The following is a 25,583-nucleotide window of genomic DNA, read 5'->3' as shown; positions in this document are numbered from 1 at the left end:
GTTCCCCCCCACTTTTCCTCCTTATTTGGGAAATATTTGTCTCAAGGTCAGAATGTTTTGTATGTTGCTGAAGCCAAAAAAAAAAGTAATTTTCTCCATCCCTCAACACACGTCCCATCCAAAAATATCCAAAAGGCAGGAAAGATACAAGTAAAGAACTATCAAAACAAAGGGATGAGAAAGGTAAAAGACCAATGGACAGGCTTGAAACATGTTTGTTTTGTATGTTTTCACATTTGAAAGACATTTTTGTTAAAAGGGAACCACAGCATAACATAAAAGAAAGTTTATAGCTGTAATAGTATGCAGGAGTTTGAGCCAACCAGCTCTGTCTAAATGTGCCTGAAGGGTCACCCCAGCCTAGGCAATAGCTTCCAGAACTACAATCCAAAGATTACAACTTTAAAAAACAAGCAAGAAGCTTTGTGTAAGAGTTCCCTATGAGGAATATGAAACAAAAGAAGTTGCTTAAAAGTCTCCTGTGAGCTAAAACACTGTGTTTAGTCCTAAATACTGCACAACCTCTTCCAAGGACAGAAATACCAGAACTCTTTAGTCAAGTTAGTTAGGTAGGGCAGCTACCGAAACAAGGCACAGCCAACAGGGGATGCTAACAGTGAAGAGCTGTTGCAGAGCACGGCCATATGGAGCAGAGCTAGTAAAAGTAGTTTGCGGCATGGAGTAAGGTAGAGCTGCTGGAAGGAGAAGCAAGAGCTAGTGGGAATGGCTAGCATGGAGAGGAGCAGCTAGCAGAAACAGGTCATGGTGCCACATCAGCTCAACATAAATTGGGCCTTGCTACCCAGCAAAACATAATAATCTCAAATCACGAGTGCCATTCATTACCAGAGGGGGAAGGTAACCAGCTGGCTGAGCAGCTGCTCTGCGGAGGAAAACACAGTGAAATTGTTATAGTTATACTTTAGGAACTAGCTATCATTACCCTCTTTGTTATCTGGCTATGTTTTTTCTCACTTCAATGAAAATACCTTTTGTTGGCCATCAGTCAAAAGCAATATGAAAGAGGATTGATCACTCTGAGTGACAGGCAGGATCATGAAAAAGCTGGGAGGCCATGTGAGGACATAATTGGAAGGAAAGATCAAGGGAAACAAATGGAGTAGAAAAGAATGACTATTTTGGACTCCTAAGCCAATGCCCAAAATAGCATATTTATTTCTTAGCATAACAGACCCTTATTTAATTTTTAGATAGTCCCAATAAATCCTATAAGACCTTTTCATAAGGGGTAAAACTGGAGTAGCAATGACTTCGAGGGTTTAAGAGCAGGGATTTGTGAATCAGACATCCTGACATGAAGAGTTCTAGTCATGAAGCTTTCGGTGACCTTTGACAAGTCGCTCAACATCAACATTTAGAAAACCCATAATCCTGAGATGAAAGAAACCACAATAAGCAAGAAGTACTACTGTTATTGTTACTTCTTAAAGTTACAGAGGAGAAAGTCTTCTGGCATTCCAGCCTACGTTTATTCAAAGATCTTACTTTTCTCCAGGTCCTTGGTGATGATTACTCATTCTAGCAATTGCTAGAATCAAAAAATATACATATTTCTGGAGAAAACTCTATTTTTCCCCCTACTATTTTTGGAGGCCTAATCAGTAACAGACAAGCCTGATTCTTTCTCCTCCTTTGCCACAACAATGAGAGCCAACAATGTCTTTCAGAAACCATAAACTACACATCATATTTTCAGGGATGCTGACATGCAAACAATCCTGGGATAGAAATAGACAATGAGGACATGGTATATAAGGAGGACGATTCTGCTTAAGTGTAACAGCAAATTTTAGCAGTTTGCCTAGGACTGACTTCCTTGCAGTTTGCTGCAAAGCAAATCCTGGATCAGAAAGGCACTGAGTGGCCTGTCATGATGGCTAAAGGTACTCTGCACCACATAGGATAGGGCTCTTGCATCCTAATACATCTCACCCAGCATTAGGTAATAAACTGAAGGTCTTGTCTGAAGAGCCTACCTTACCATAATTTCTCTGACATTCAACAGTAAAAGAGGGAAGTATCCAGGGTACAATTCAGATCTTAGACAGACTGTAGAATTCTCTGAAGATGCCAGGGTCTCTCTGTTGACTATAAAAGGAGACTATGCATTAGGATCCTGACTTGGATGATTCAGTTACGCTCCTGAAGACAGGCAGGATAAATCCAGAACATGGATAGTTGCATCTACCTACAGAGAACTAACTGTATCTTTATATCACCTTCTCCATTTCATCATACTATGAATTATGTCCTCTTCATCCACTATGAGGTAGATCCAAAACTTCCGTGAGTCAGTGGGATTTCAAAGGGTTTTCAGAAGGCCTTCTCAGATGTTCCTAAGCTCTCAGTAAGAATCCAAACATTTGCAGTTCAGCAAATAACAAAACAGACCATCTGAAAGGACTAGGTCTTGAAAGACAGACAGTGCTCTAAACAAGAAAAACACTTTTTGGGACACAAAGGAATTTTTTTTTTTTTTTTTTTTCTTTTCCAGTTCCTCTTCTCACTTCAGTAGGTTCAGAGATCAAGCTGGCTGGTTCAGATTTCTTCAGATCCTATTTCCCAAGACAGCTGTGGAGCTCATCAAAGTGTTCTCACTCTGCTCGTACATCAATGCTAAGTAAACTTTAGCTGGTAACTGAAGCTGGCCCCTGAAGTTTGATATCCCTAGCACTACTGCTCTGTGTGTAAATTAAAAAGTGATCATTACTACTTTTTAATCAGTGACTCTTTAAAAGCACAAAGAACAATTGTCTGCTTGGCTTAATAACTATATAGAGGAAGAAAGACACAAAGGTTGTTTTCAGATAATTTCAAGTTACAGTTTAAATCAAATTATGAAGACGATAGAGTATTGTTAATCAGCAACCCTTAAGGAATTTCCAGAATAAATATCATTAAATGAAAATGTAATAATTGAAACCTATAGTTCTTTGTGAAGAGTTTTGCCACAAAAATTAAAATATAATACTGATCTATATTTAAAGAGCATTGTCAGAAGTTTAGAACAGAGTTTCCTCTCTCTCACGTGAGTCTGAAGTATTTAAAGCAATTCATTACTTAGGCTGATAGCCTGAGACATCTCTGAGGTGTTCTTGTACCATACACTGATCACTAGTAACAGGGTGCAAATGTGACTGCCTGGACAGAAACACAGAGCCTAGCTCTATACCAAGAGCCATTGTCTGAACATGCTCAAATACCAAGTGCCACATATTTGTACTCCTCACTTGGGAAGCTGTGCTGTGGCCCTTCAAAGAGCAGATTTCTATGCCAGAGTCACTGGTAAAGAGGAAAAATGCATGTTATTTCTTTCAGCTGTGTACTTTTTCCAAGAACCCTGTCCTGTTTGGGTTGGACAACCCTGAGTGCACTGTCCATAAATGTTCTGTGACTTTGCAAGCTAAAGGAACTAAAGAAACATCCATATGAAATCACCAGAAACTGAAGAAATATGTGGGCAATATTCTCCTTCCTAGCATGGCAGCCTTGTGCAGCAAATCCAACACAATCTGGTCATTGAGTAATAAGGATTGTATAGCTGTGCAGCGTGCTCTTATTCTACTACTCTCTCTGCCGCCACCAGAGCTTAGAGATACATATATAGCCAGCAGAAATCATCTGAAACTCCTGCATAATTCCATGCCACTGTGGGTTCAAATTAAGGAATGACGGTCCTTTTTTAACAGTTCAAAATAAGCAACTAAGTCACTCAGCAACCCTTGTGTTATTTAAATAGCCATGTCATTATTAACTCTTTTCATCATATCTGCAGGATACTAATCAGCACAAATATACCACCACTTCACTTTCAAATCAGTGTCAACGTTGGTTACTTGTTAGTCCTCCTCAGAAGATGAGTGGGGCCACAAATCTCTTCATTGCCTAGACTTGCACTCACATTGCCTGAAAATGTGCCAGATCCTTTGGCAGGAACAAAAGGAATGGAATGAAAATTGCTCTAAAGAAGTGGTTGCCAAGATGTTTTATTGCATGGTCTGTGACAAAGAATGGATGGAAACAAACAAACAAAAAATCCTTTTACTACAAATGTACCATCCTTTACTGCATAAATAATAAGGCAGACAAGTACTAAATAAGAGGCTGTTAGAGACATAACGTGAGTTTGGAAACGCTCACATCTTATTAAGTTAGTCCTGTAGAGCTATGCAGGTAAAAGTTGTATGGTGATCTATCAGAATTGTGTGGTGAAATATTTATATCAGATAATAAACCAGGTGTGGAAACTCTGGCCTCAACAATTGCTGGAAGGACAGGGTTAGTGAAAACAGAGGTATTTATCTCTCAGTCACAGATAACAAAAGGTTGTTTTCTCTCTTGTTACGTCCCATTGGGAGAAGGTTGCCAAGTAGTTTTACCAGTGTTGACTCCTGAGTTCCTTTTTCCTTAATTTTTGGGGACAATACAACCATAGTTAGAACCTCTACTCATTATCAAGTAATACTTCAACCTTATTGCTGGTAAGGTCACATATACCTTCTAAGCTCAGAGAAAGTACAGCAGTAATACTTTGAAAACGTAAACATATAAGTGACAAACATTAAGCACATCTCATTACTTGATAAATTTACCAAAGGGGCTGTGAAAATTCTCTAGGATGCTTTGAATTGTAATGTTTTAATTAGTGATTTGTCAGTGGAAGCTATTTACAGGCTAAATCTGCTCAGATGGCACACAGAGCATGTGATGTATTTTTGCAGGGTGGTGTGGCTGAAGTCATATGGTAGTAAGTATAATCTTGACTTGATTATAATGTTCTTTTTTCTAAGCAATTGTTTACAAATAAATCCCTTGCTTTACAAGACCCAGTGAAGGTTTTATTGTAAACAAAGCATAAAAGGAGATATATAGTATGATTTCTTCTGTCTTTGAAACAAACTATGACAAATTGAAAAACTACAGAATATTGCAGAACTCTTCATTGCCTTGAAGTGATCAAAACAACTGAGTGTATCTATGCATGTGTGGGGGGATGTACAGACTTAATCCTCTAAAATCTTGTGTGAGAGCTAAATGAATCATGAACTGCCTTGAATAGCCTAGCATTCTTCTGCAAATGGACTACATAGATCACATGCACCACATGAAGTGTTCAGCATTCTCAGATAGTGTATGAAGACAGATAGATGTTGGCAGGACAGTTTTACATTCAAATGACGTCAGGATCATGCCCTGATCTGTTTTCTTGGCCAGTAAAAGCCAGACACTTTACAAGTTAAAGTGCTTGGTTATGAAGAGAGACAGCCTTTCCGCTGCAATACTTCGCAGTCTCCCACAGCAATGGCAGCTGGTAAGTGTAATGATATCAGTATGGCCACGTGGCCTTTCTATCCATCACCAGAGGCAGACAACCACACAAGGAAACCAAAGCTATGCCCATTAATGTATCTAGGCATGAAGCCAACAGAACGCAGATCCACAAATTTAGAGAAATCCAGGTAAACCTGACACTGGTCTAGCTTCACCTTTTCAGTAACCAAGAGGATTTGAGACATCACTACAGCTGGTATGGCAACAGTCCTAGCCTTCTTAGTACGTGCCTACCCTCTTGCCAGTAAGCATTTGTTAGCATCATCTTGCTATTTACCACTGTTCTTCATCTGGCATGATGGGCTTGTTCCATTTTGCTATGCAGAGCCACCACAGCTAACTCAAGGCTTTGTACGTAGCCAAGAAAATCCACCAGCACACAGAATACCTCTACATCCACCTATTTTCCAGCTCTTCCTTTACAGGCAACCATCACAACCAAAGTGAAGCAAGAAGAAAGCAGCACCAGCAGTGACCTTGAGAGAATCATGTGAATCTGTGGAGAAAAAGGCTGCCTAAGCTTAACTGTCAGGCCAAGTGTTGGTGTGTATGTATGGAAATTATGTAAAGACTGAGAATTTCCATGAGAAGGAATGAAGCCTGCAGAATAAGAGTAGCAGTTTGACTACTCTGCCACGAAAGTGCTTTAAAATACCAAGTTCAAGGCTTGCACAGACCATTTCAATAATACATCTGATGGGTCTCCATATTCCTTCTACTTTAATAGGTAAGCTTCAGGCTTTACAACTTCAGTTGAATGAGTTTATGAAGTGAGAGAATTCAGACAAAATTCTTGCTCATATGAAACAAAGGGAATGGGGCAGGCAATGGGGTGAAGAACAGCGTTAAAAACTTACTCCAGCTATTTCCAAGGCTGCTTGGTAACATCTGCTCATGGTACAACCCTCATGCTACCCTTGCTTGTTTCACAGTGTTGCTCTTCACGGGGGCAAAGGGAACATATTAAAGTGGAGGAATGCATGCAGAGGCAGACAGGGTAAATCAGGATGTAACAGTGGAAAGCAGTGGAAATTGGAGACAAGGTAAAAACAATTTCAAATTTCAACAGAAATGGAAATGATGTTAATTTGCTGGTAAACAGTCTGCAGAAGGGGAAGACGCAGAGCAGAGAGGGGCAAAAAGGAAAAGCTACCAAAAATGGGCTGAAGCTTCTGCAGGAATTACAGAATATTACTATGAATGTCAAAGGGATCTTTTTCCTCCCTTGGAGGACAGAATCTCAGCACCTCCTCCCACAACTGTGTTCTAAAAGGATCAAAGGATTCAGCTCTTCCCTATCTGAAATGATAGAGAACTTCTAAAAAACGACTGAAGCAATGAAGTATTTTACACACTCGGCAATCCAACATTTTTATAATGATCCTAAATACTTTTGGTGTTAAAAGAGTTCCTTGTCAGTTCCTGCCTGTGTAGAGCTTCATAACAGCTCACAAATTGTCTTAACTGCTATCCCTTTTGTGTGAATGGTGCTCCATTTCCTGTGAAGGCTGTAAATGCAGTTTCACACCATTTATATTGTTTCCTTCTTTAAAATTCCGTGTGTTCATAACTCATTGTCCTTAGCACACCATTATTTACCTTGGTTCAGATGTGTGAATTGATGTAATTGTATTAATACATAGATGTAATAACAATCTTGTAAAATATCTGATGGTGTGAGGTAGTGATTACTTCCAATGTTATTTTATACTGTAACATTTCTTACATTAATATTGTAACTTGGCTATCCACAGTGTTTAAACTTTTTTTTTCTACAGCACAACTTGTATTTTGATTATGACATGACACTAAGGATACCTGAATTTCTATCTCAGCATAAAAAATACTCTTATTTCTTTTAATCCATCATTTTCAATGTTTTCAGATTTTGTGCAGTTCAAACTAAAACCCAGCTAGAATCAAAAGGATTTCCTTGACAGTGTGAAACTACCTGAGAACACAGCCCTGAGCTGCTGGTCATGCATGTAGTCTGGCCTTGCAAATGATGCAGAATACACCCAGGAATGACATAAACGAGCCCTCTTTAACACAGCTTAACCCTTAAATCTAGTCCAAAAGGCACACACTTGGCCTACATAAAGCCTTCATCCAGCTAACCAGTTTTGCAAGACCTCTCTATGAACACTTGATATTGCATGCCTAAATACTTGATCCCTCTGGCAAGACTAACTAGAGTAGTTAGGTGAGAAATTATTGATCTCTCAAGATTCATAAGAATCTCTTCTTGGAGAAGTGTCTTTACCAAAAGCTATTAATGCAATTAACGGCAGACTGAGAGGATGCAAAATAATCCTGGAGTCTGTATTAAGAACATGCAACGCAACAAAACCTGTCCCTATTCACATCTCCTTTTAAGAAAAGATTGATACAGAACAGCTGACATGAAGAGAAAGGTATAGATGAACAAGTGAGGGAGTGCAAATTCTGACATGGAGATCGTCTTTCACCAGAATTTTTACTGCACTGGCCAACAGCTGGAGAGGGTGAGCCACAGGACATCCTGGTAGGGAAAACTGCATCTGTGAGAACATGCTTAATTTTGAGCTGGGTGGAAAGGGAAGATGAGCATCTTCCTTAGAGAAACTACACTGTATCATTACTTGCCTAGAAAACAGCAAAGTCTAATAAACTCGTGACTCTCCTGTCAGGATTTGTTCTCCCACATCTTTTCTTTTTAGACTTGAACCAGGAAGAACTCAGTTAAAGGTTATTAAATTTTGACAAGGCAAGAAATTATTATAGATAAATGTAACTTATGATTAGTGACAACATACAGGTAGACAGCTTCACCTGCCAACTGATGGGCATTTAACAAAATAAGCGTAACAGGAATTGCACAACAGATATGTGAGAGGCAATTATTTTCAAAAAAACCACCATCAACCTACTCAGATATCTTCCTCCTCCTCATGGAATCTACACTTCATATTTCTGTTTAGCTGATCATTTCACTTACGAGTTACAAAGCATTTATCTTGAATAGTACAGATGTTTAGTGAACAGAATGATTCATCTCTTCCTCTTTACTTTCTAAGTAGGACAAAGAGATGCCTCCAGTAAGTGTATGCTAGGACAGAAACATGTCTGTCATTAAGTTGTTGCTTTCTAGATAATAACTACCCATTAAGAGAAAAATTTTGAAAGATTGCTGCCAACAGAACTCACACAGAGTAACGCTCTCTAAAGTGACTGTACTCCAGTGACTCTTACTGCTTGTTTCTTTTCCTTTCACCAAAAGTCACAGTACTTACAAAAGACCTGTTCCTTTTGAAAACCAGTGACGCAGCCTCATTGCCTTGCATATGTGGGAAGTAAAAGTCTGAATGGGTTTCATGAATGAACCTCATAAACACTTCTACTGATTTCAAAAGATGTAAGAGAGAAAGTTTTGGGTTGGAGAGATTGAACAAAAGTGTAAATCACCCTAGGGGATGAAGAATTCCTAAGATAATATGGATTCTTATTGACATTATATACCACAATTGGAAAAAGCATAATATCAGAATTTACAACCCTTGATTTTTGAGATTTTAACTCCAAAATTGTATTAACTTCATATAGTTTGCAGAGAGTATTCTAACTCAATTCCGAGTACATGCTCTATTTAATATATAGCTTATGAATTTCATTACCATGCAGTATGTTTACTGACACATAACAAAAGTGAAGTTGCTTAAATTAAGCATCTGTTACATTCAATCCCAGTTTTAGTTATATATATGGCATGAATATTTGTGTGGTTTTATAGGAAAAAAATGAGCAGGTAGAAATTCTGGCAAACTTTTCAAGGCTGCCAGAGAAATGGTCATACATATTTGCAAAGGATATCTACAGCTGCAGTTCTGTCTGTGCTGGTGCACTTCAACTATGGCACTAACAGGACCACAAATTTGCATGTTGAATAAAAGTTGCCTGTCTCCTGTCCTTGCTGCTTCATGTCTATTTTGCATGTGACCGCTTTGTCACTCCATCTCCAACTCATTTTTCACTTGTAGGAAGGCAACGACATAAAGAACCCTAGGGACATTAGAATGCTCCATAAACATGATTAGAACATTCAGCCTCTTCATTTAAAGCAAGTACCGTATTGCTACCAACATCTGCTTCGGGCTGTAATGGGGCCCTTAAACAAACCACACCATCCTGAATGAGCAGAGCCCTGTAACATCTGTTGATTGTGCTTGCATATTTGGCAGCTACAAACATGGCTTTTCATACTCACTGGCAGTTACGCTGTTGTGCTGGTATTCAAACGGATTCCTTTGGGAGAGAAAAGTTATTCACCTGGAGCCTAAGTTCTCAGAGGTGAGCCTGTACTGTATAAACTGTATTTCTGTGAGGTGGGCTCTGCACATCAGGGTGTGCAGTTCATTTGAGCCAGCAAACTCATAGCACAGGTACATGGACTCCGTAAGTGGTAATAGTGCAAAGATTGTCTAAAACACCACCACTAAAAGGCCTGTATCTGCATTGTTTCCATATAGGAAGGTGAAATACACCACAGTTCAATTGCTTTTTACACTTGAAATTCTTCTTTCTATTAAACATCGCTTTCTCAAGAACAGTAGAGTACCTACAGCTAATTGCTCACTTGTGAAAAATTAACTGCTGAAAATAGTGTCACATTCGTGTGGGGAATGGACTGATCAATAATCAATGGACTGATTGATGATTTCCAACATGAAGCCGAGAGGTACTGAGAGGTGCATTAGGATTTTAGCATATTTCTAGCATAGATAGAGCTGCGTGTGACATCTTGGTTATGGCAATATCCTCTAGATGAGTCACTAAACAATCTTTATGACCGCAAAGAAAGGGCCATTCTTTATCTTCTTTAGTAATGGTATTACCTGTTGAACATCCTGCTGGAAAACACAGAGCTGCAGCCTTTGATGTAGCCGGACCTTTCTGTGTTGCCAGATGCTCTCTAGGCGCCGCTGGTGATGCAGGACTTCATGTACCACATCCAACACCTGGTGAACAGCCTTGGAGTAGTTTGCAGTAGCAGTGAGGGATTCAGAATTCCCAGGACTCAAGGGACGCTGTAGAACATCCAGCAAGGCTTTTCCATCCTGGCTCACCTGAGTGAAGAAATAGGTCTACTTCACTGCACTGATACTTAAACATCCAATAGCTGACAGAAAACAGTCTAGCTGATGCTTTGTCCCCTGTGTGTTTTCCTTATTTTAGTCAAAAAGGAAGAAAGACCTCATAACATCTCTTTTTGACGTGTACTTACACATTCAGCACTTGCCTTCACTTCCTAGTGGGCCTGCTGTGTCACTCAGCAGGAGCACAGATACTGCCCTGCTGGGACTGCATACATAGAGACAGAGATCCCAAGACTATATTACGTTCTGACACTCGGGCACCGAAAATTCTTGACATATACTAGTTGATGACAGGTGGCATTTGCAATAGCAGGCCTATTTTTGTGAGGAGGTGGCATTTTAAGAGAACCACAGATGGCAGAGTTATTCGTATTCTGTATGATAAGGGAGAACCCTTTCTTTGTAGGATTACTAAGTATGTATATATGTTGAGAAGCGTGGCATTCTGATTCTGTATTTCATTCAGTGGCTGTGAAAAATAAATTAGTATATGATAGCGATTCTTTTCTTCACCAGGAACAGCTCAGAAGGACCTATAATCTCCATTTGCAATGGGCTACAAAGTTTGCTGGCAAATGCAAAGCCCTCTGCACACGTGTAACCTTTTTTGAGCATATTAAAACACATTTGCAGATGCAAAGGCATTTGGGCATTAAAAAATCCCAGAATGTCAGATTTTTTAACGCCAGATTTTTTCCTGGAACATTCCTGGAGCATTTTCATATTGCAGGGACAAAATGAAAAATGGAACCATAAAAACCAAACTGCTATTAACAAGTGTGTGCATCCACTGTTTCTCTAAAAACGGCTTTTTGAAATATTTTTCAGTTGCAGATTGAAAAGTTAAAATATTTTTTTCAACAGAAATGGTAAAAGAGGACATTATCAGAATCCCTTTCTCATCCCAGCCCACTTTTCTGTTTTACCTCTGAAACAAACTGCAGTGAAAATGACAAGATTTTCTGAAAAGTTTTTATTTCTGTGCAATCACAATCACCAATCTTGCCAGAGAATGGCTTAATGAATGTTCTTCATCCAGTTTAAACTTTGAACATTATCAGTCAAAGTTCAAACACATCTCAAGGATTTCCAAGTCTCATTTATTTCTGTATTATAAGTTGCTTGTTCAAATGTAGCAAATACCCTTTAATACCCAAACCTGTGTCTTTTGGCAAGCCATGCTACATCCCAGTGTCCTGTAGCAGTGTGTATCTGGTGCATTTTCAGAGAAATCAAGAGAGCCTTTGAGATTTATACTGGCAAAAGCGGGAGTCAAATCTCGTCATACTTACAACTATTAGCTGGCCTTAAGCAGATCCTTGGAGATTTTTTAAATATTCAGGGCAATTTGGAATTTGATCAGGAAATATCTGGAGAGTCCATAGGGACTGGCTTTCCATACTCAAATTCAGTTGCTGCTGAAGACCAGCTGGAACAATTTGCACATGCTGAAGCCTTCTGGGGTCACAGACGGAACAACTGTACTCACCAACAACAGTGGATAGTGGTGATATGAGAGAGGATTTTAGGAGCAAACACTGAGGCACAGGTGTTACCTTGGCAACATTATGGAGGTGGCAATAGCTGCTAGGCAGGAAGCAGCAGCTTCTAGACAGGGAAGGAGACAAGGCATACTACATCCTATTTTATCTATGGGAAGATAATCAGCAACAATTTAATCACTGGGAACCGGAAACCAAGGCTATGCACACACTTGGGAGCAGCTTATTAGACCAGAAACTCACACTGTGCACTGGCTAAATTCACTGTGTGAATTCACTATGTTCCTGTTACTGGCCTTTGGCTTACAGTTAGTCTGAATCTGTCCCCGGGTGGTGTTACAATGCTTTTAGTATAGTCCCTGCTGGTTTACACTGATAGAAATCACAGCAGTATCAGGATTAACAATAAAGTTTCAAAAGTTTACCAGTCAGAGATATGTGATTGCACAGACAATATGACAGACATGCTTTACTCAGGACAACTTTCCTGGAAACTTTGTGCCATAATATAGACCTATTCACACCTACTCCATCTCCCAAGTGCAGGCCCTGCGTGTCAGTTTTTTGCCTCCCAGAGGTATAATCCTGCAATTCTTCCATTTTGAGGGGTCAGATCCTTGGGTGAAATATTCTGTATACTAATTATGACTGATCAAAACACCAGACTAAATTCAGTCGTCTTACAAAAAAGTGCTCTACCAGAGCTGACTAGTGGGTGAATATGACCAGCAAGGCCTTTACAGTAAAAAGTCTCAGTGGTAGCAGCAACGCAGAATGAAAAGCTTGTTTCAAAGGCAACAGCTTGTACACCCCTGCTTCGTCCAAAGCTGAAACAGGATAATGTTCTCCCAGATTTGTGGTGCAAGGGAGAGTAAGTACACTTCCGCATTCTCTCTTACTCCTTTTTCTTCTATAGGATTTAGGTTTTTATCTATCGCATGATAATTTGTTCCTGTTGTCTGTCTAAAAAGCCTCAGAGATTACAAGTTATGATTTTTCCTGGACGGGCATAGCCTTCCAGTTATTCTCTGCTCAGCCAGAGATAAACACCAGACTTTGAGTGGTTGTGTTGTCCTGCTAATAATCATTAACACAAATCAGAGGCTATTACAAGTGTTCTCCTGCTCTCCAATTTACATGCTTGTCCCGTCATGCTGGAGTAAATACATTCAAGGAGCACAGTGACAATCAGGTAACCGGTGGTACTCAGTATTCGCAAGGATTACACACATATTCCAGGATTTCATATATTCTGCAGCTCTGAAGTTCTTTGGCTTAAAAAGTTTCTTTTCTGAAAGTATTTTTGTTGTGAATATTACTGCATTCCCAATCAATGGTCACGGAAGGTTTGTGCTCTGAGAGTTCACCAATGAACAGATTTCGGAAAGGAAGGGAACAGTTTCACAAATAGAGAAGCTACCAACTGTACTCTTTCAGTCATTTCCATGTTCTCCTTAAAACTGCAAAAATAAATCACCAAATCTCTTTTCATGTGAATCTTTTTAATTTTTCAAGGACTGTGCAAGGAGACAAGTTTAGTTGCACCACTTCACTTACGTCTCACAATGTATTTTTAAGAAGTATTGCAAAAGTCTTAAAATGAATGGACCTGCACCCAGCATGACTTGCAGTCCCTGTAAGGTGTAAGTGCCAGTGCTGCATTTGTCAAAGCAAATTCGACCATTTCTCACTTCTTTTGAAAAGTACAGAATTGCTGCTGGACTCTCTGGGAAGGTTTAACTCACCACCTGACACAACACACGTATACACTCCTATCATATGCTGATATTCCTGCATTTTGACTTCATGGTAGGAAAAGGGCTAGGATGGGCAGTATACAAATGTTTCTGTAAGAAGTTATGTGACCTTGGGTAAACCAAAAAATAGATTTTGTTGTGCTAGTGGAATTATCTCCATGGATGTTGAATACATAGCTGGAGAATAAGTTAAAATCTGTAGATATCCTATATAGTGGGCCAGAAAGACCGCCAAAGCAGTGACTAGACTAATGGTGCCATCTGTGAAACAGCTACAATTTGCACTAGGGAAAAAAATTGGTCTTTAGAGCAAATATATTGCCACTTGATTCTCAGAAGAAGGAAGGCCTGTTCTACCAGCAGCTTGGCTTAGCACAGGAGAGGACTGCTTAGCTGTGGATTGCATATCAGGCCCATGATCTCTGCCTCCATTATTTCTGAGCTTCACTTAAGTGCAATAAAGGAAAGAAGGCAAATAATTATAGCTACAACCATGGCAAGATGGAAAAAAAAGAGCCTCCCTATGATTCTTTGGGCGTCTCTTCTTAGGTTCCTGCAGTGAATCAGAACTGCTTTGTTATACTCTAACAGCACAGAATAGGCCCATATATCCTATTAAATGTTAATTAATAACCTATTGAATATCCATATAAAATCATTATTCCAAGGAATGTACATTCTATTCCAAATCTCTTAGAATTACAGAAATAGCAACAGAGATTTTCAATGACTGCAGGAAAAGAAAGGAAAGAAAAAGGTACAATTTTCATCCCACCATAGAGAGCTCTGAGGGAAGAAACATTTTCTATGGGCAAGGGGCATTATCTAGATTGGAGAAATAGGCATGTGGATAGGAGGCAGGACTCCTAAGGCTTTTCAGCTCACCATGTAGCTGTGGGAAAAGGGATGAACATCTCTGAAATAACAGACTGTAACCTTTCTGGGTACTTATTAGTAAAATAATACAGAAATGTTTTAAACAGCTGTGTCTGTGATAAGTTATAGCTTTCTGAGGAAGCGTCAGCAAAAGCAATATGCATGTAAAATGTTAGTTTTGGTAATGAGTTTTAAATGAATTTTAATTTCACAAAAACTAAGATTGGGGCTGATAAACAAAATGTTGGTTTCAAACATTATTATTTTTTATTTCATCCCAATTTGACCTAGTTTTTAGAAATAACTTTTAAATGCAATCAAAAAAACTTAGTTTCACCTGACTAGGCACATATATAAAATTCACAGTTGCAACTAGAGGTCAACAGGACCGTTCTGTGTTTACTCACACAATCTGCTGTTCCTGAGAAGCTTGATTATTGAATAAGGAATTGCCCTTTGTGATTGCAACCCAGACTTGCTCACTATAACTGACTTCCAAATTCTTGCAGGTGTTTGGAGAATAAGAGATTTCTATCTCACATTCCTTACATTCATCATTAAGGTATCTGCACAACTTCACTGTGTATGTATGAGTGCCTACCACCAAGCCTAGATTAGCAAATCCTTTTTTCTTCTATGTTATACTATAGATTCTTCCAAGAACATGATGACCAGAGCAAGGCCTGAGCATGGAGGAGAGCTGTTATGTTTTGTTCTGGAGTCTTCACTTGGTAACTAAGTAAAGCAAGCACTAGCACAGCCCTCCAGTCCAGCTTGGAAAACCCTTCAAGGAGCAAAATCCCTTGATACCCAGAAAAACAGTCAAGCACAGTACGGGGAAATGAAAATTACAACTAAACCCAAGCATTCAGGTGATCTGTGCATTACTTTCCAACAATCTTGAGTCCTGGAGACATGAATAACAGAATAGAGCAGATAATGTACATGGCTTCCCAGGGTAATGTGCAGGTCGGCCCACGCCTGGGGTGAACATCTAGACTAGCCTTATTCCCAAAAGGAGTCTTCCCAGATGCCAGGGAGGTCCTGTAGCCCTTTTGCAAAATAAAGTGGACTAAACACAGACCCTGGCCTGCAGAGTCAGATGCACTGAATGTTGGCTGTTTGTCAGTAGCTTTTATTTCATGCTGCAGCCTGGAAGGGGGAAAAAACAAGTGAAGAATTTTATGGGTTTTTTTTTTACAAAATGCCAGAGAATATGTTTTAGTCTTAGCATCCTTGGCACCCTCTTTTAAAGGAAAAAAACACATACCCTATTTAGGTCTGAGAAATTTGACATCAGTATGTACAAATACATCTGACATGGCTCTTAGGGACATGGTTTAGTGGTGGACTTGGTAGTGTTAGGATGATTTTAAGGGTATTTTCCAACCTAAATGACTCTAGATTCTATCTAAAGCACAGTCTTTTGCAGCATTCATTGTAATGAGGACCTGACATCTCTGTGACTTTGTATACTAAAGGAAAAAGCCTTTGGCATCCTCTGTTGCCATTAGCACACCTGGCTACAGCCAGGACTCATTCACAGAAGGAAAGCAAGAGGAGTAAAGCTACTGGTGGCTTAAAGGGGTACCCTCTTCAGCAAAGGCAGTGAAGAGGCTCTTCTTTGGGGTGCCAACACTAGTTCTAGATTTCATTTCTGTATGGGGTTTGTCCCTCAGATTTGTCCTTTTGTGCCCTTGCAAGCAGATTGCTGGGAGTCACCTCCTACAGCCTGGGATTAGATCTGACTCCTTCTTTGAAAAAGTTGCAGAAATGGAAAGCACAACCTATATAATTTAGAAAAGCTAAGCTCCAAAATGCAAATACCTGTTGTCACTTAACAGATACTCACATTTTTCTCTGGGAAGCACATACCTCTGTGTAGGCCTGTGTTACTTGTTCATACAGGGTCTGATGATGATGGATGGCCAGTTCCAGGTCTTGCATTTCTGAGGGGAGGCCTCCTTCACTGCACATTTTGCACCAGGCATCCACACCTGAAAGGAACTGAAACAATTCCAGGAACAATGAGCAACAGAGAACATCATCTCATCAACATTAGAAAACTTTGTTTTTAGAGTGCCATATATTACTGCAGCAAAGACTGAGGAAAACGTAATAGTTATAAAGGAGTCCTTCTGAGCACCCTGGAAGAGCACGTTCCTGTCACCTCCTCAGTACCTGAAGAACACCTAGCTCCAAAGGAATGTTTTCTGTTTCTTCTGGATTAAAAACAAATGCTCCTTTAACCAGGCTCAGAAAACACCCATTCTAAGAGTCTTTGCATACCATGCAGGGAGGTTACAACATTGCATTCTAAAAAGGGAGGCTGCAACATGGTTAGAAAAAAACATAACCGTGAGGCACAAAAGGACACAGTTACCGCTCCAGCTGTATTTGGCATTGTCTCAGCTGTCAATCTTCCCTCAGTTGCTTACCTGTCCTTAACACTACTGATTTGAGCAATAGAAAACTCCCATTAAAATCAGTGCTGACATTCATTTCAGTGAAAGGCAGACAGTCTGTATTCAAGCAGTTCCCAACCAAGGGCCAACTCAGTGGGATTGCTAATAGGATACCAAGGCTTTAAACCCCTGGGTCACACATTTGATTCTGGCCCAGGTCAGCAGCGATCAGACACCATTACCATCTGACGGCTGCTAAGCAGCCAATGCAAAATGAGCTGCTGGTCTCAGTCCAGTTCCTGGTGGGCAGACATCCACGAAAAGGGAGAAAAATATCATTGCTGTTGCAGTTGATATGGTTTAGCACCTTGGTTGGAAGCCTTAACAGACAGCCAGAAACTGAATGGCTTCAGGGAGCAGAGGAATGGAAAAAAATATTTTTCCACTCTTAAAGGCCTCCAGATCAGTCCTGATGCACTTTGGCAGAACAAATTGGGGAAGCTCTCCTGGGTGCTGCCTGTTCTGTAAAAGAAAAAGGAATTTAGTCTCTAAGGTTCCCATCCTGTTTTGCTTTTAAGCAGGCCTTACTTCAATGACACAACTCACATGTTCGTATTTTGTCCATACTAACTGCCTAATGCCACCTCATTTCTTCTCATTAATATTTTCTCTTCCTCCATCTTTCTGTTAAACCAGCCTGCCATACTCTGGGGCTATTTATAAAAAAGAACACCTAATTATACAACAGATGTAGTGCCCTGTAGGGTGAACGAATAATGCCACACAACCACCCTCAGAATTACAGCTTTATCCACTCCTGAAGTGTTCACCTGTGGCTTGTTAGGGAAGCACTTGCTCACAGCATGAAGGGCTGCGAGATTCAAAGCAAAGAATTTCAATTCAACTCCGGCTCCAGCATCAGCATCCTTTTTTATTAGCAGTGTAAAGCTATTCACCATCCTGCTGTGTAATCAAGGCTATAAAGTGTTTGCATTGTAAACACTTCTTTTCAGTGCACAAAGATTCTGTGACAAAGATGAATTCCTAAACGTTCATGTCTACAAAGTACAAATCTACCAGTGAAAACCGTGCTTTCTAGAAGACTGGAGGCAAGGATGGCAGGTTCTCTGTGTTGGTTTCACTCCTGGTCTGTTGAATTTCTTCGGATGAAATCCCCAAACACCCTTGCATAAAGCTGAAGTCATCATATTTTGTGCCAAGGTAGTGGAATTCACATCATTTCCTATGCAGTTTTAAGAGCATGGAGCTGAGATCAATCCCTTTTGGGGCTGTTACATGAACCTCTTGGTTGAAACAGTGAACAAAAAACCTTTAAACCTTATAGACCAGTGCTCCTGCTGCTGGAATCACACTGTTACAGCTCTAATCAAAACTGCTGAATTCTACCAATTTTAGTACAAGCTCTTACAATCATATACCACCATATCCCCAGACTGTGATTTGCTCAGTAGGTGGGAGAAGTCTCAAGAAGATCCTATGCACATAACCACATTTCCACCTTGTTGTCTCACATCTATCTTTCTTTTGTGTATCTATTGTATACAAGCAATGTCACACCAACAATTACATCAGTAATTTCACTTCTGCCACTAGCAGGAGCAGTTGACATCATCTGTTTTTAAAAAGTTTTAAGAAATGCAGACTGTCAGTGTTTGATACCCTGAAACAGTGCATAGTGGTCTGTGCTGCATGTGTAGATTCACACAGGGAGACCAAATTTTTTTTTTTTTTAAGGATTGTTGCAAAGTGTTAGTTCATACCGTAGGACTACTGATTTGGGTATTTCGAAAAAAGTGTCTATGTTAATTTTTATTATTTTTCACACACTGTGGCAGACACAAAAAACTTTATTAAATGTAACCCTTCATGCTAGAAACATATTTATATCACAAAATTACCATTTGACTGAGCTGAAAAAAGATGTATCTAAAAGTGTAAATTGCTAACTGTCAAGGCTGGAACAGGAGCTGTTACTGTCCACTAGATACTCAATACCATTGAAATTTATGCTTAAATTTCTAGTTAGCCCATAGACTAGAATAGCTCCTACTGGGAACAAAAAAGTTGCTTAAATATGGTTTGAAATGACAGCCTCCAATAATTGTATGTGTTTTTCAAGACTTCAGGAAAGATTAAGAAAAATTTCTCCTAAAAAAGTCCCTAAGGTACCTTTGTGCCTCCAATCCAATCCAAAAGTAACTTTAAAGTAATGACCTACACTTACTCCTGACTCACAACCTAAGTTGCGAATTCTGTATTAGGTCAGGTAATAATGTATATACCCAGACCACTTCTTACTAGCTTTCCTCAGGGACCGGTATGCTGTATCACATGGTTGCTCCAAAACACAGCTCAGACATTTTGTAGTCCATATTTCTCCACATTTTTTTGCACGGTCCTTGCCTACTTCTTGCTAGGCTTCTGCGTGGAAGCTGCAGGATAACCAGGGTGGTTCTCCTAGGCCCTGGAGAAATTAAAAGCAAACTTGTGTACTTTCATGCTCCAGAGTGGGTGTGGAGAAAGATGGGAAGGCAGCCATGAAACTGTTTTCCTCAGTGACCTATAATATCTCTTGATGCCCTGAATTTTTTGTACAAGGCTAATTGTATATTTCCTGTTGTTGTTTTTGGAATTTCCCTATCTAATGCAGAAGTTATCTTGGTCTTATCCCTGCATCTTATACGTATCAACTGGCTTTTCCTTTCCTCCCTTTCCTCAAATTCTTCCTCCCTTTTTTCTTTTCCGCTCTTCTTAATTTCCTTTCCTCAGATAGGGGAGTTCAGGATGTGCTTAGAGATCCAGGCAGAGATGAGAGATGAGAACAGTAGTCTTCCTGGTTGGGGAGTAATGTAATATGAGACAAATGGTCAGGGGACACTCTTCAGAGAATCAGGACAAATGTCTAGTGTGTGCACCTAACACCTACTACCTTAAATAGCAATTCTGCTTGTTCACTTCTGAGGGTAGACTCTGACCCAGAATTAATTGGTTGAGATCTCTCGACTGAAGACATTAATTTGTTCATTCTGACAGGATCTGTAGAATGAGCATCTTATGAATACTTTAGCACACTTTCAGAGATTACATCCAAGAAAGGGAGGACACCTGGTATGTCTGCTTCCCCCATCTGGCAGTTAGTGGGCCAGAATCTATCTGGTGTAAATCAGCACAGTTCTTTTGAAATCACAGTGAGATAAGGCATGTTCTCCTACATTCTCTTGCAACTTTGAATAGACTCAGACGTACCTAAAGATACAGAAGCAGATTCTCTTTTGCACTAGAATATCTCCATGCTAGCATGAGAAAGGGAGGGGGGGTAGGGGGGGAAAAGAAAAGAAAAAAACCCCCAAACAACCAGGAGATTTGTAGCAGGTGGAATTAAGGGACATTTTGGAAACACCTCCACTGAATATCCTGAGTTGCACCTTGACCTGGACATAGTGGTTGTTTGGAGTTTAGTTTACTGGTTTTTGATCAAACACACGTGCTGAAGGAAGCCTGGCTGGAGGCTAAGTTGGCAAGATTTGTCTTGTCTTCCTTTCTTTTCTTTACTTTCCTTTTTTTCCTTTTTCTTTGCTCTTTTCTTGATGATGGTTTAGTATGTACGAATTGAGTTTAAAAAATTTAAGGAAGACACATGCATGCACACACACAAAAGACAAAAAAGAAAGAAACAAAGCAATAAAAAAAAAAGCTTTGATCCAGGAACTCATTCAGCCAAGTCCCATTCAACATGCCACATGTATCTGCTGTAAGAGCCAGGAAAGCAATGTGATTCTGAGGCACGTGAAGACAGATATGAGGTTCTATTCCCAGCAGGGTTGACTCAGCCTTTCATCCTTCCAAGCCAGACAAATTGTATTCTGTGCAGTTTTCTGTGTGGGGTCTTTAGGAAAAGACCTTGAAAAACAAGTTGCTTCCTGCTCATCTTTCGTATTACAGAGATCGTAGAGCTTTTCATAAATCTCTGTCCCAAGCCAACAACTTCCCTGCAGGCTGGGGTGTCCTAAAGGCTTAAAGATTATGGTCCTAGTAGACTTGCTTCCTGTTGGCATCACAGAGAACTTCAATCAATATGTAGGAATGAACAAAGAGACTGTAGCAGCTTATCGCACTGGAGAAGGAATGACAATCTGCATATCAGATCGGTATGAGGGAAGCAGGGTTACACTGTGGGAGAAATGGTTGGATCTGCAACAAGATTACTGACAGAACAAAGGGAGAAAAAAAAGATTTGATCTGGGACAGAGGAAATAGTGGGTTTATCTATATATTTGCTTCAGAGATTTAAGCCTTATTTTTTGTTAAATAATGAAGCCCTGATTTGAGTAAAAAAAAAAAAGAAAAACAAAAAAACCCTGGGTGATGCCAAATAATAGTCAGTCAGATTTGGAATGAACATTTGATAGACAACAGGCTGAGTTATAGATCAAATCCCAAACGCCTCACTTTTTATACTATATAGAGGTCAAATGACTAAATTATTAGCATTCAAGGTTGTTAGTTTATCCTACCAGAGTTACTAAAGCAAAGCCAAAACTTTAATACTAGCTAATGGACACACTGACTCCCACATTTCTTTTTTGCAGCAGTCTTGAGTTTACAGGCTTCACATCAGCAGTGATCTTCCACTGAATTGTCTCTTATTGCAAGTGAGGAGCAACTGCTGTTCGCAAGTAGCAAATTCTCCTGTCTGCTTAGTAACAAGAGACTGGCTTCTGTCAGGCAGCACACACTTCAGTTCCTTATGAAAAGGTCCAAGGCAGGACTGGATTTTTCAGACCTATCCCTACAATTGTAAAGAAAAAAAACCCAAAACTGAAAGTGATATTAGCGTAATTTTTTTTTTTTTTCAAGTTAAGGCTGAGGTAAAATACCCACTTTGACAGTGTTTAAAAGGTATGAAGACAAAAGAAAAAATTCACCTCTAGCTTGACAGACAGTTCAATACAGCTTTCTTTTTTATTGCTTTTCATGCTATACAATACCTCAGCAACTCCCCATAAACTGCAAACAAGACTGGCACTTCAGAAAAATAGGGAATCACTTGTTAAAAAAAAAAAAATCCCAAAACCCAAACACCAAACCAAAACAAATGATAAAGAAGTAATTCATTAATAAACCTTAAACATTCTCATTGTCACTATAGGCTAGATATAATTTTTTTAAAATTTTTTTTCTTTGTGAACATATGATGACTGACAATTATTAACATGAAGACTACACCTAAACACTACAGTGCCCATTGTACAGAGATGAAAGTACATATACTGGGCATCTTCTTAGTGTATCAGTCCCATCAGAGCCACTGAGTGTGCTTACATGAGTATGCGCCCAGTAGGGTGAGTAATTGCTCTATGCTATGGCCTGTTGTCAATAGGAAACACAAAATAAAGAAAAATCCATTCTAATTCTACAGTCAGAAACAAACAGTAAAGAAAATCTTTACTCTTTGAGCTAAACTTTTCCATACATATATTCTGGTTTACAAGGCACAGTTTCTGGCTTATCAGTTATAATTTCTTCAGGCACTTGAAGTATGGGTCATTTTATAAACATCAAGCACACCCACTTAGTAGCTTTGATATTAACTACTTGGAAAAACAAGCACACAGCAATACTGAAGAGAGCCCCAAAGCAGTGTTTGTCACTGGAAAATGAATGTAATCAACATATAATCAAAATTGAACCATCACGATTAAGTGGACCTGGTTTAGGTGTAAAAAAAGCAGAAGGTTTATTCACTGACATATTTTTAAGCTTTTGTAGCTATGAAAGTATGGAACAATTCTGGTAGCTGTTAAAGACACAAACAAGAGTTCAGGGACATGGACAATTCTCTTGGATGTTCCTAGCTGTCTCTGAATTCTCTACTTAGTGAGGTCTAACAAAGTTTGGGACTATGGAGAGCACTGCAAGAGTAGGTAGTGGAACAAATTCCGTCAGTTTCATTAACACTAATGTGCTTTGGCTCCTAGAAGTTGTCTGCTGGTATGGGTCTATGTCATATGTGTGAATATTCCTGTGCATAGCACATACATATGAGTGCAGACACATACTGTTTTCCTGACCATAATAATCCTGCATTTATCCTTAGCACTGATGAAATATTAGGCAATAGAAATAAGGCAGCATGTTACCGCACCAGTGCGCTTCACTTATGATCAGATTCTTTCTCATCACTAAGGCATAAACATATTTTCTTACCCACTCAGGGAACACATGCCAGTTTTTCAGGGAAGATGTTACTATTTGTTTTTGAGACACTGATCCACTAGGAAAACCTCAAGGCATACAAGCCAAAAGCCATCAGGTAATAATTGCAGCATCGTCATTATCAAAGTAGCGATGGATCATTTTGCTAGTCACAAAAGCAGCTCACCTGTTCAGCTTTCTGGTGGAAGACAGCAGACATCGCTAAAATGGTGCTGCGCTCATCCAGAGCTGCAGCAAAACTCTTCCACTCTTGATCCAGCTGACTGGATATTTGTTTAATTTGCTGGGAAGCATAATGGCCTGCCTCGGAAAGCCTTGACGCAACAGACATGATCCGATTGATGTTGACATAGGCATTCTGAAAATTAAAAAGCACACATAAATAAAGAGAAGGAAGAACTATGACCACCCTCTGCCTTCATTACACATTCCAAACACCATCAGTTGGAGTAAAGCTGAGCAGTTCAGTGAGAGTAATCAACCACCCGCTTAAATATGCATGAATAGCAGGCATACTACCTTCCACTCTAAAAATATATCCCTCAGGAATCTTTATGCACATCTATGCCATTATCTAACACTATTATCTCCCTCTCTCCCTTTGCATTTATTTATGTAAAACTTATTTGCCATACTTCAGCTATTTAGTCACCTGTTAGGGTCTACTCATTGCTTCTATCTTATTTTTGATATTTCTGTTGCATTACTTCATATTTCTGGATGCTAAATCCACATATTCGTAACTGAAATGTTTGCTTTCAGTCCTTTGAGAACTCTCTGACAATCCTTTATAGACGTGCAGTGTCAACAAATGGAAAACTCTTATAGAATTTAAAAAGAGCTTATACGGATATTCTATAGAAATATAAGAGTTTCCACAGAAATGTCTATTAAATTATATTCTTTGGTTAAAATGTTGTCTTTTCTGCAGGTTATTTTAAGCTGCTCTCCAGCAGAGATATCATTTAACTACAGTGAATTTAGAAGGATTCAAACAGCCTGCTAAGAGGGTAGTATTTTCTGTTCTTCCATAACAATTTTCCATGATGGTTTTTATTCAGCCTTGAAGCAGTGGAAGGATAGTTCTTTCTCGAACTGAACTGTGGACAGCAATGTAATTGCATTACAACACTCCTGTTCCGCATAGGAACATAAACCTGAAAATAAATAGCCATCATGACAATGTCTTACAAAGATGCACCATTAAAGACAAGTGACAGCTGTCTTGCAGATTTCTGGAATGTCATTTGATGTAAACACTTCTCCTTTCTCTTTCCTCCTTGCCAGAGGAAAGGAACAGCCCAGCATTTGAAACGTTCTTCTAATGTTGACTCACTGCTTTCTTGTCTCACTGAAGTATTTCAAAAGAGCTTTAGGATTTTCAGAGAGTAGAATCTGTAAGACCCCTATGCACAAGGACAGACACAGCCCTGATGATTTTAACAGTATTACTCATGGGTAAATAATAAATCAGAGGTGGAAGTGTTTGTTGGAGCAGGATCTCATCATAGTGAGTGGAAGCACAACGTGGAAAGGTATCTGCCAATCCAAACACAAAACACAACAGAGCACTGCCAAGGCAGGCACAGGTCCAAACTAAGTTGCGAAGCAGGGCAAAGTACGTCTGCAAAGTGGGGGGGATAACTTCGAAGTACACTCATCGTACCTGTAGGTGCTAAAGGAAGGAAGGATGGGGCCATAGCCCTTACAGCCACTCTGCTCTCCCTGGTAGAACCATGACTGTGACAGCTGTCACATAAATAACAGAGATCTAATGCAATACCCAGCCTCCAGTTTTGGGGTTTTTTTTCCCCTTATCACATAGCCTTTTCTTAAAAATTGGATTTGGCTTAAAATTGTCAAATTAATTTTAAAAAAATAAAAATATTTTTTTCAGTACAATTAGAGATGAAGATCAAAATTGTTCTGAAGTTTAAAGTATACTAGAAAAGATATTATGATTTGGAATTTTCACCCCGAGCCGCAGTCAAACACTTATTTGTGTCCCTCTAGGTTAGAAACTGGAATTTAGACTAAATATGTAAGCCTTTCTCCCAGAAAGTCTTCATAACTGAGCCTCAGCCAAGATCATTTTGCAATGTTTCAGGTCAGCTCTTCTGGTGGAAAGCAGTGTAGCATCACTACAGTTGCTAAAGCTTGGATGAGTTGCGCCAAATGAAGACACGGAACTTTGCTGTGTTTGAAGGAAAAGTTGCTGCATAAGTTTTGATTTCATGTAAAAAATATCTTGCTTTTTTTTTTTTTTTTTTTCTCTGCAGAATTATCTCAGCCATTGCAATGCAATGAGCATGGCAGAAAGCA

The 25,583-nt window shown here is 39.5% G+C and overlaps 1 protein-coding gene across 14 annotated transcripts in view; it reads right to left on the bottom strand.

Annotated features, from left to right (window-relative positions):
• The window catches only part of KALRN (kalirin RhoGEF kinase), a 532,819-nt gene that overhangs the window by 261,553 nt on the left and 245,683 nt on the right, over positions 1-25,583 (bottom strand). For all 14 annotated transcript variants that reach the window (XR_005932657.1, XR_005932658.1, XR_005932659.1 and 11 more), the window contains exons 7-9: positions 23,428-23,619; positions 16,495-16,626; positions 10,224-10,454 (exon numbers count right to left, since the gene is read on the bottom strand). Coding sequence is in view for 11 of the 14 variants with exons in the window: in XM_030018367.2 (XP_029874227.2) it covers positions 10,224-10,454; positions 16,495-16,626; positions 23,428-23,619 (555 nt within the window). In the remaining 3 variants the exon portion in view is untranslated. The remainder of the gene's footprint in view (positions 1-10,223; positions 10,455-16,494; positions 16,627-23,427; positions 23,620-25,583) is intronic.

The sequence above is a fragment of the Aquila chrysaetos genome, chromosome 6, assembly GCF_900496995.4.
Source record: "Aquila chrysaetos chrysaetos chromosome 6, bAquChr1.4, whole genome shotgun sequence".
Classification (NCBI taxonomy): Eukaryota; Metazoa; Chordata; class Aves; order Accipitriformes; family Accipitridae; genus Aquila; species Aquila chrysaetos.
This window is presented reverse-complemented; position numbering and strand designations above follow the sequence as displayed.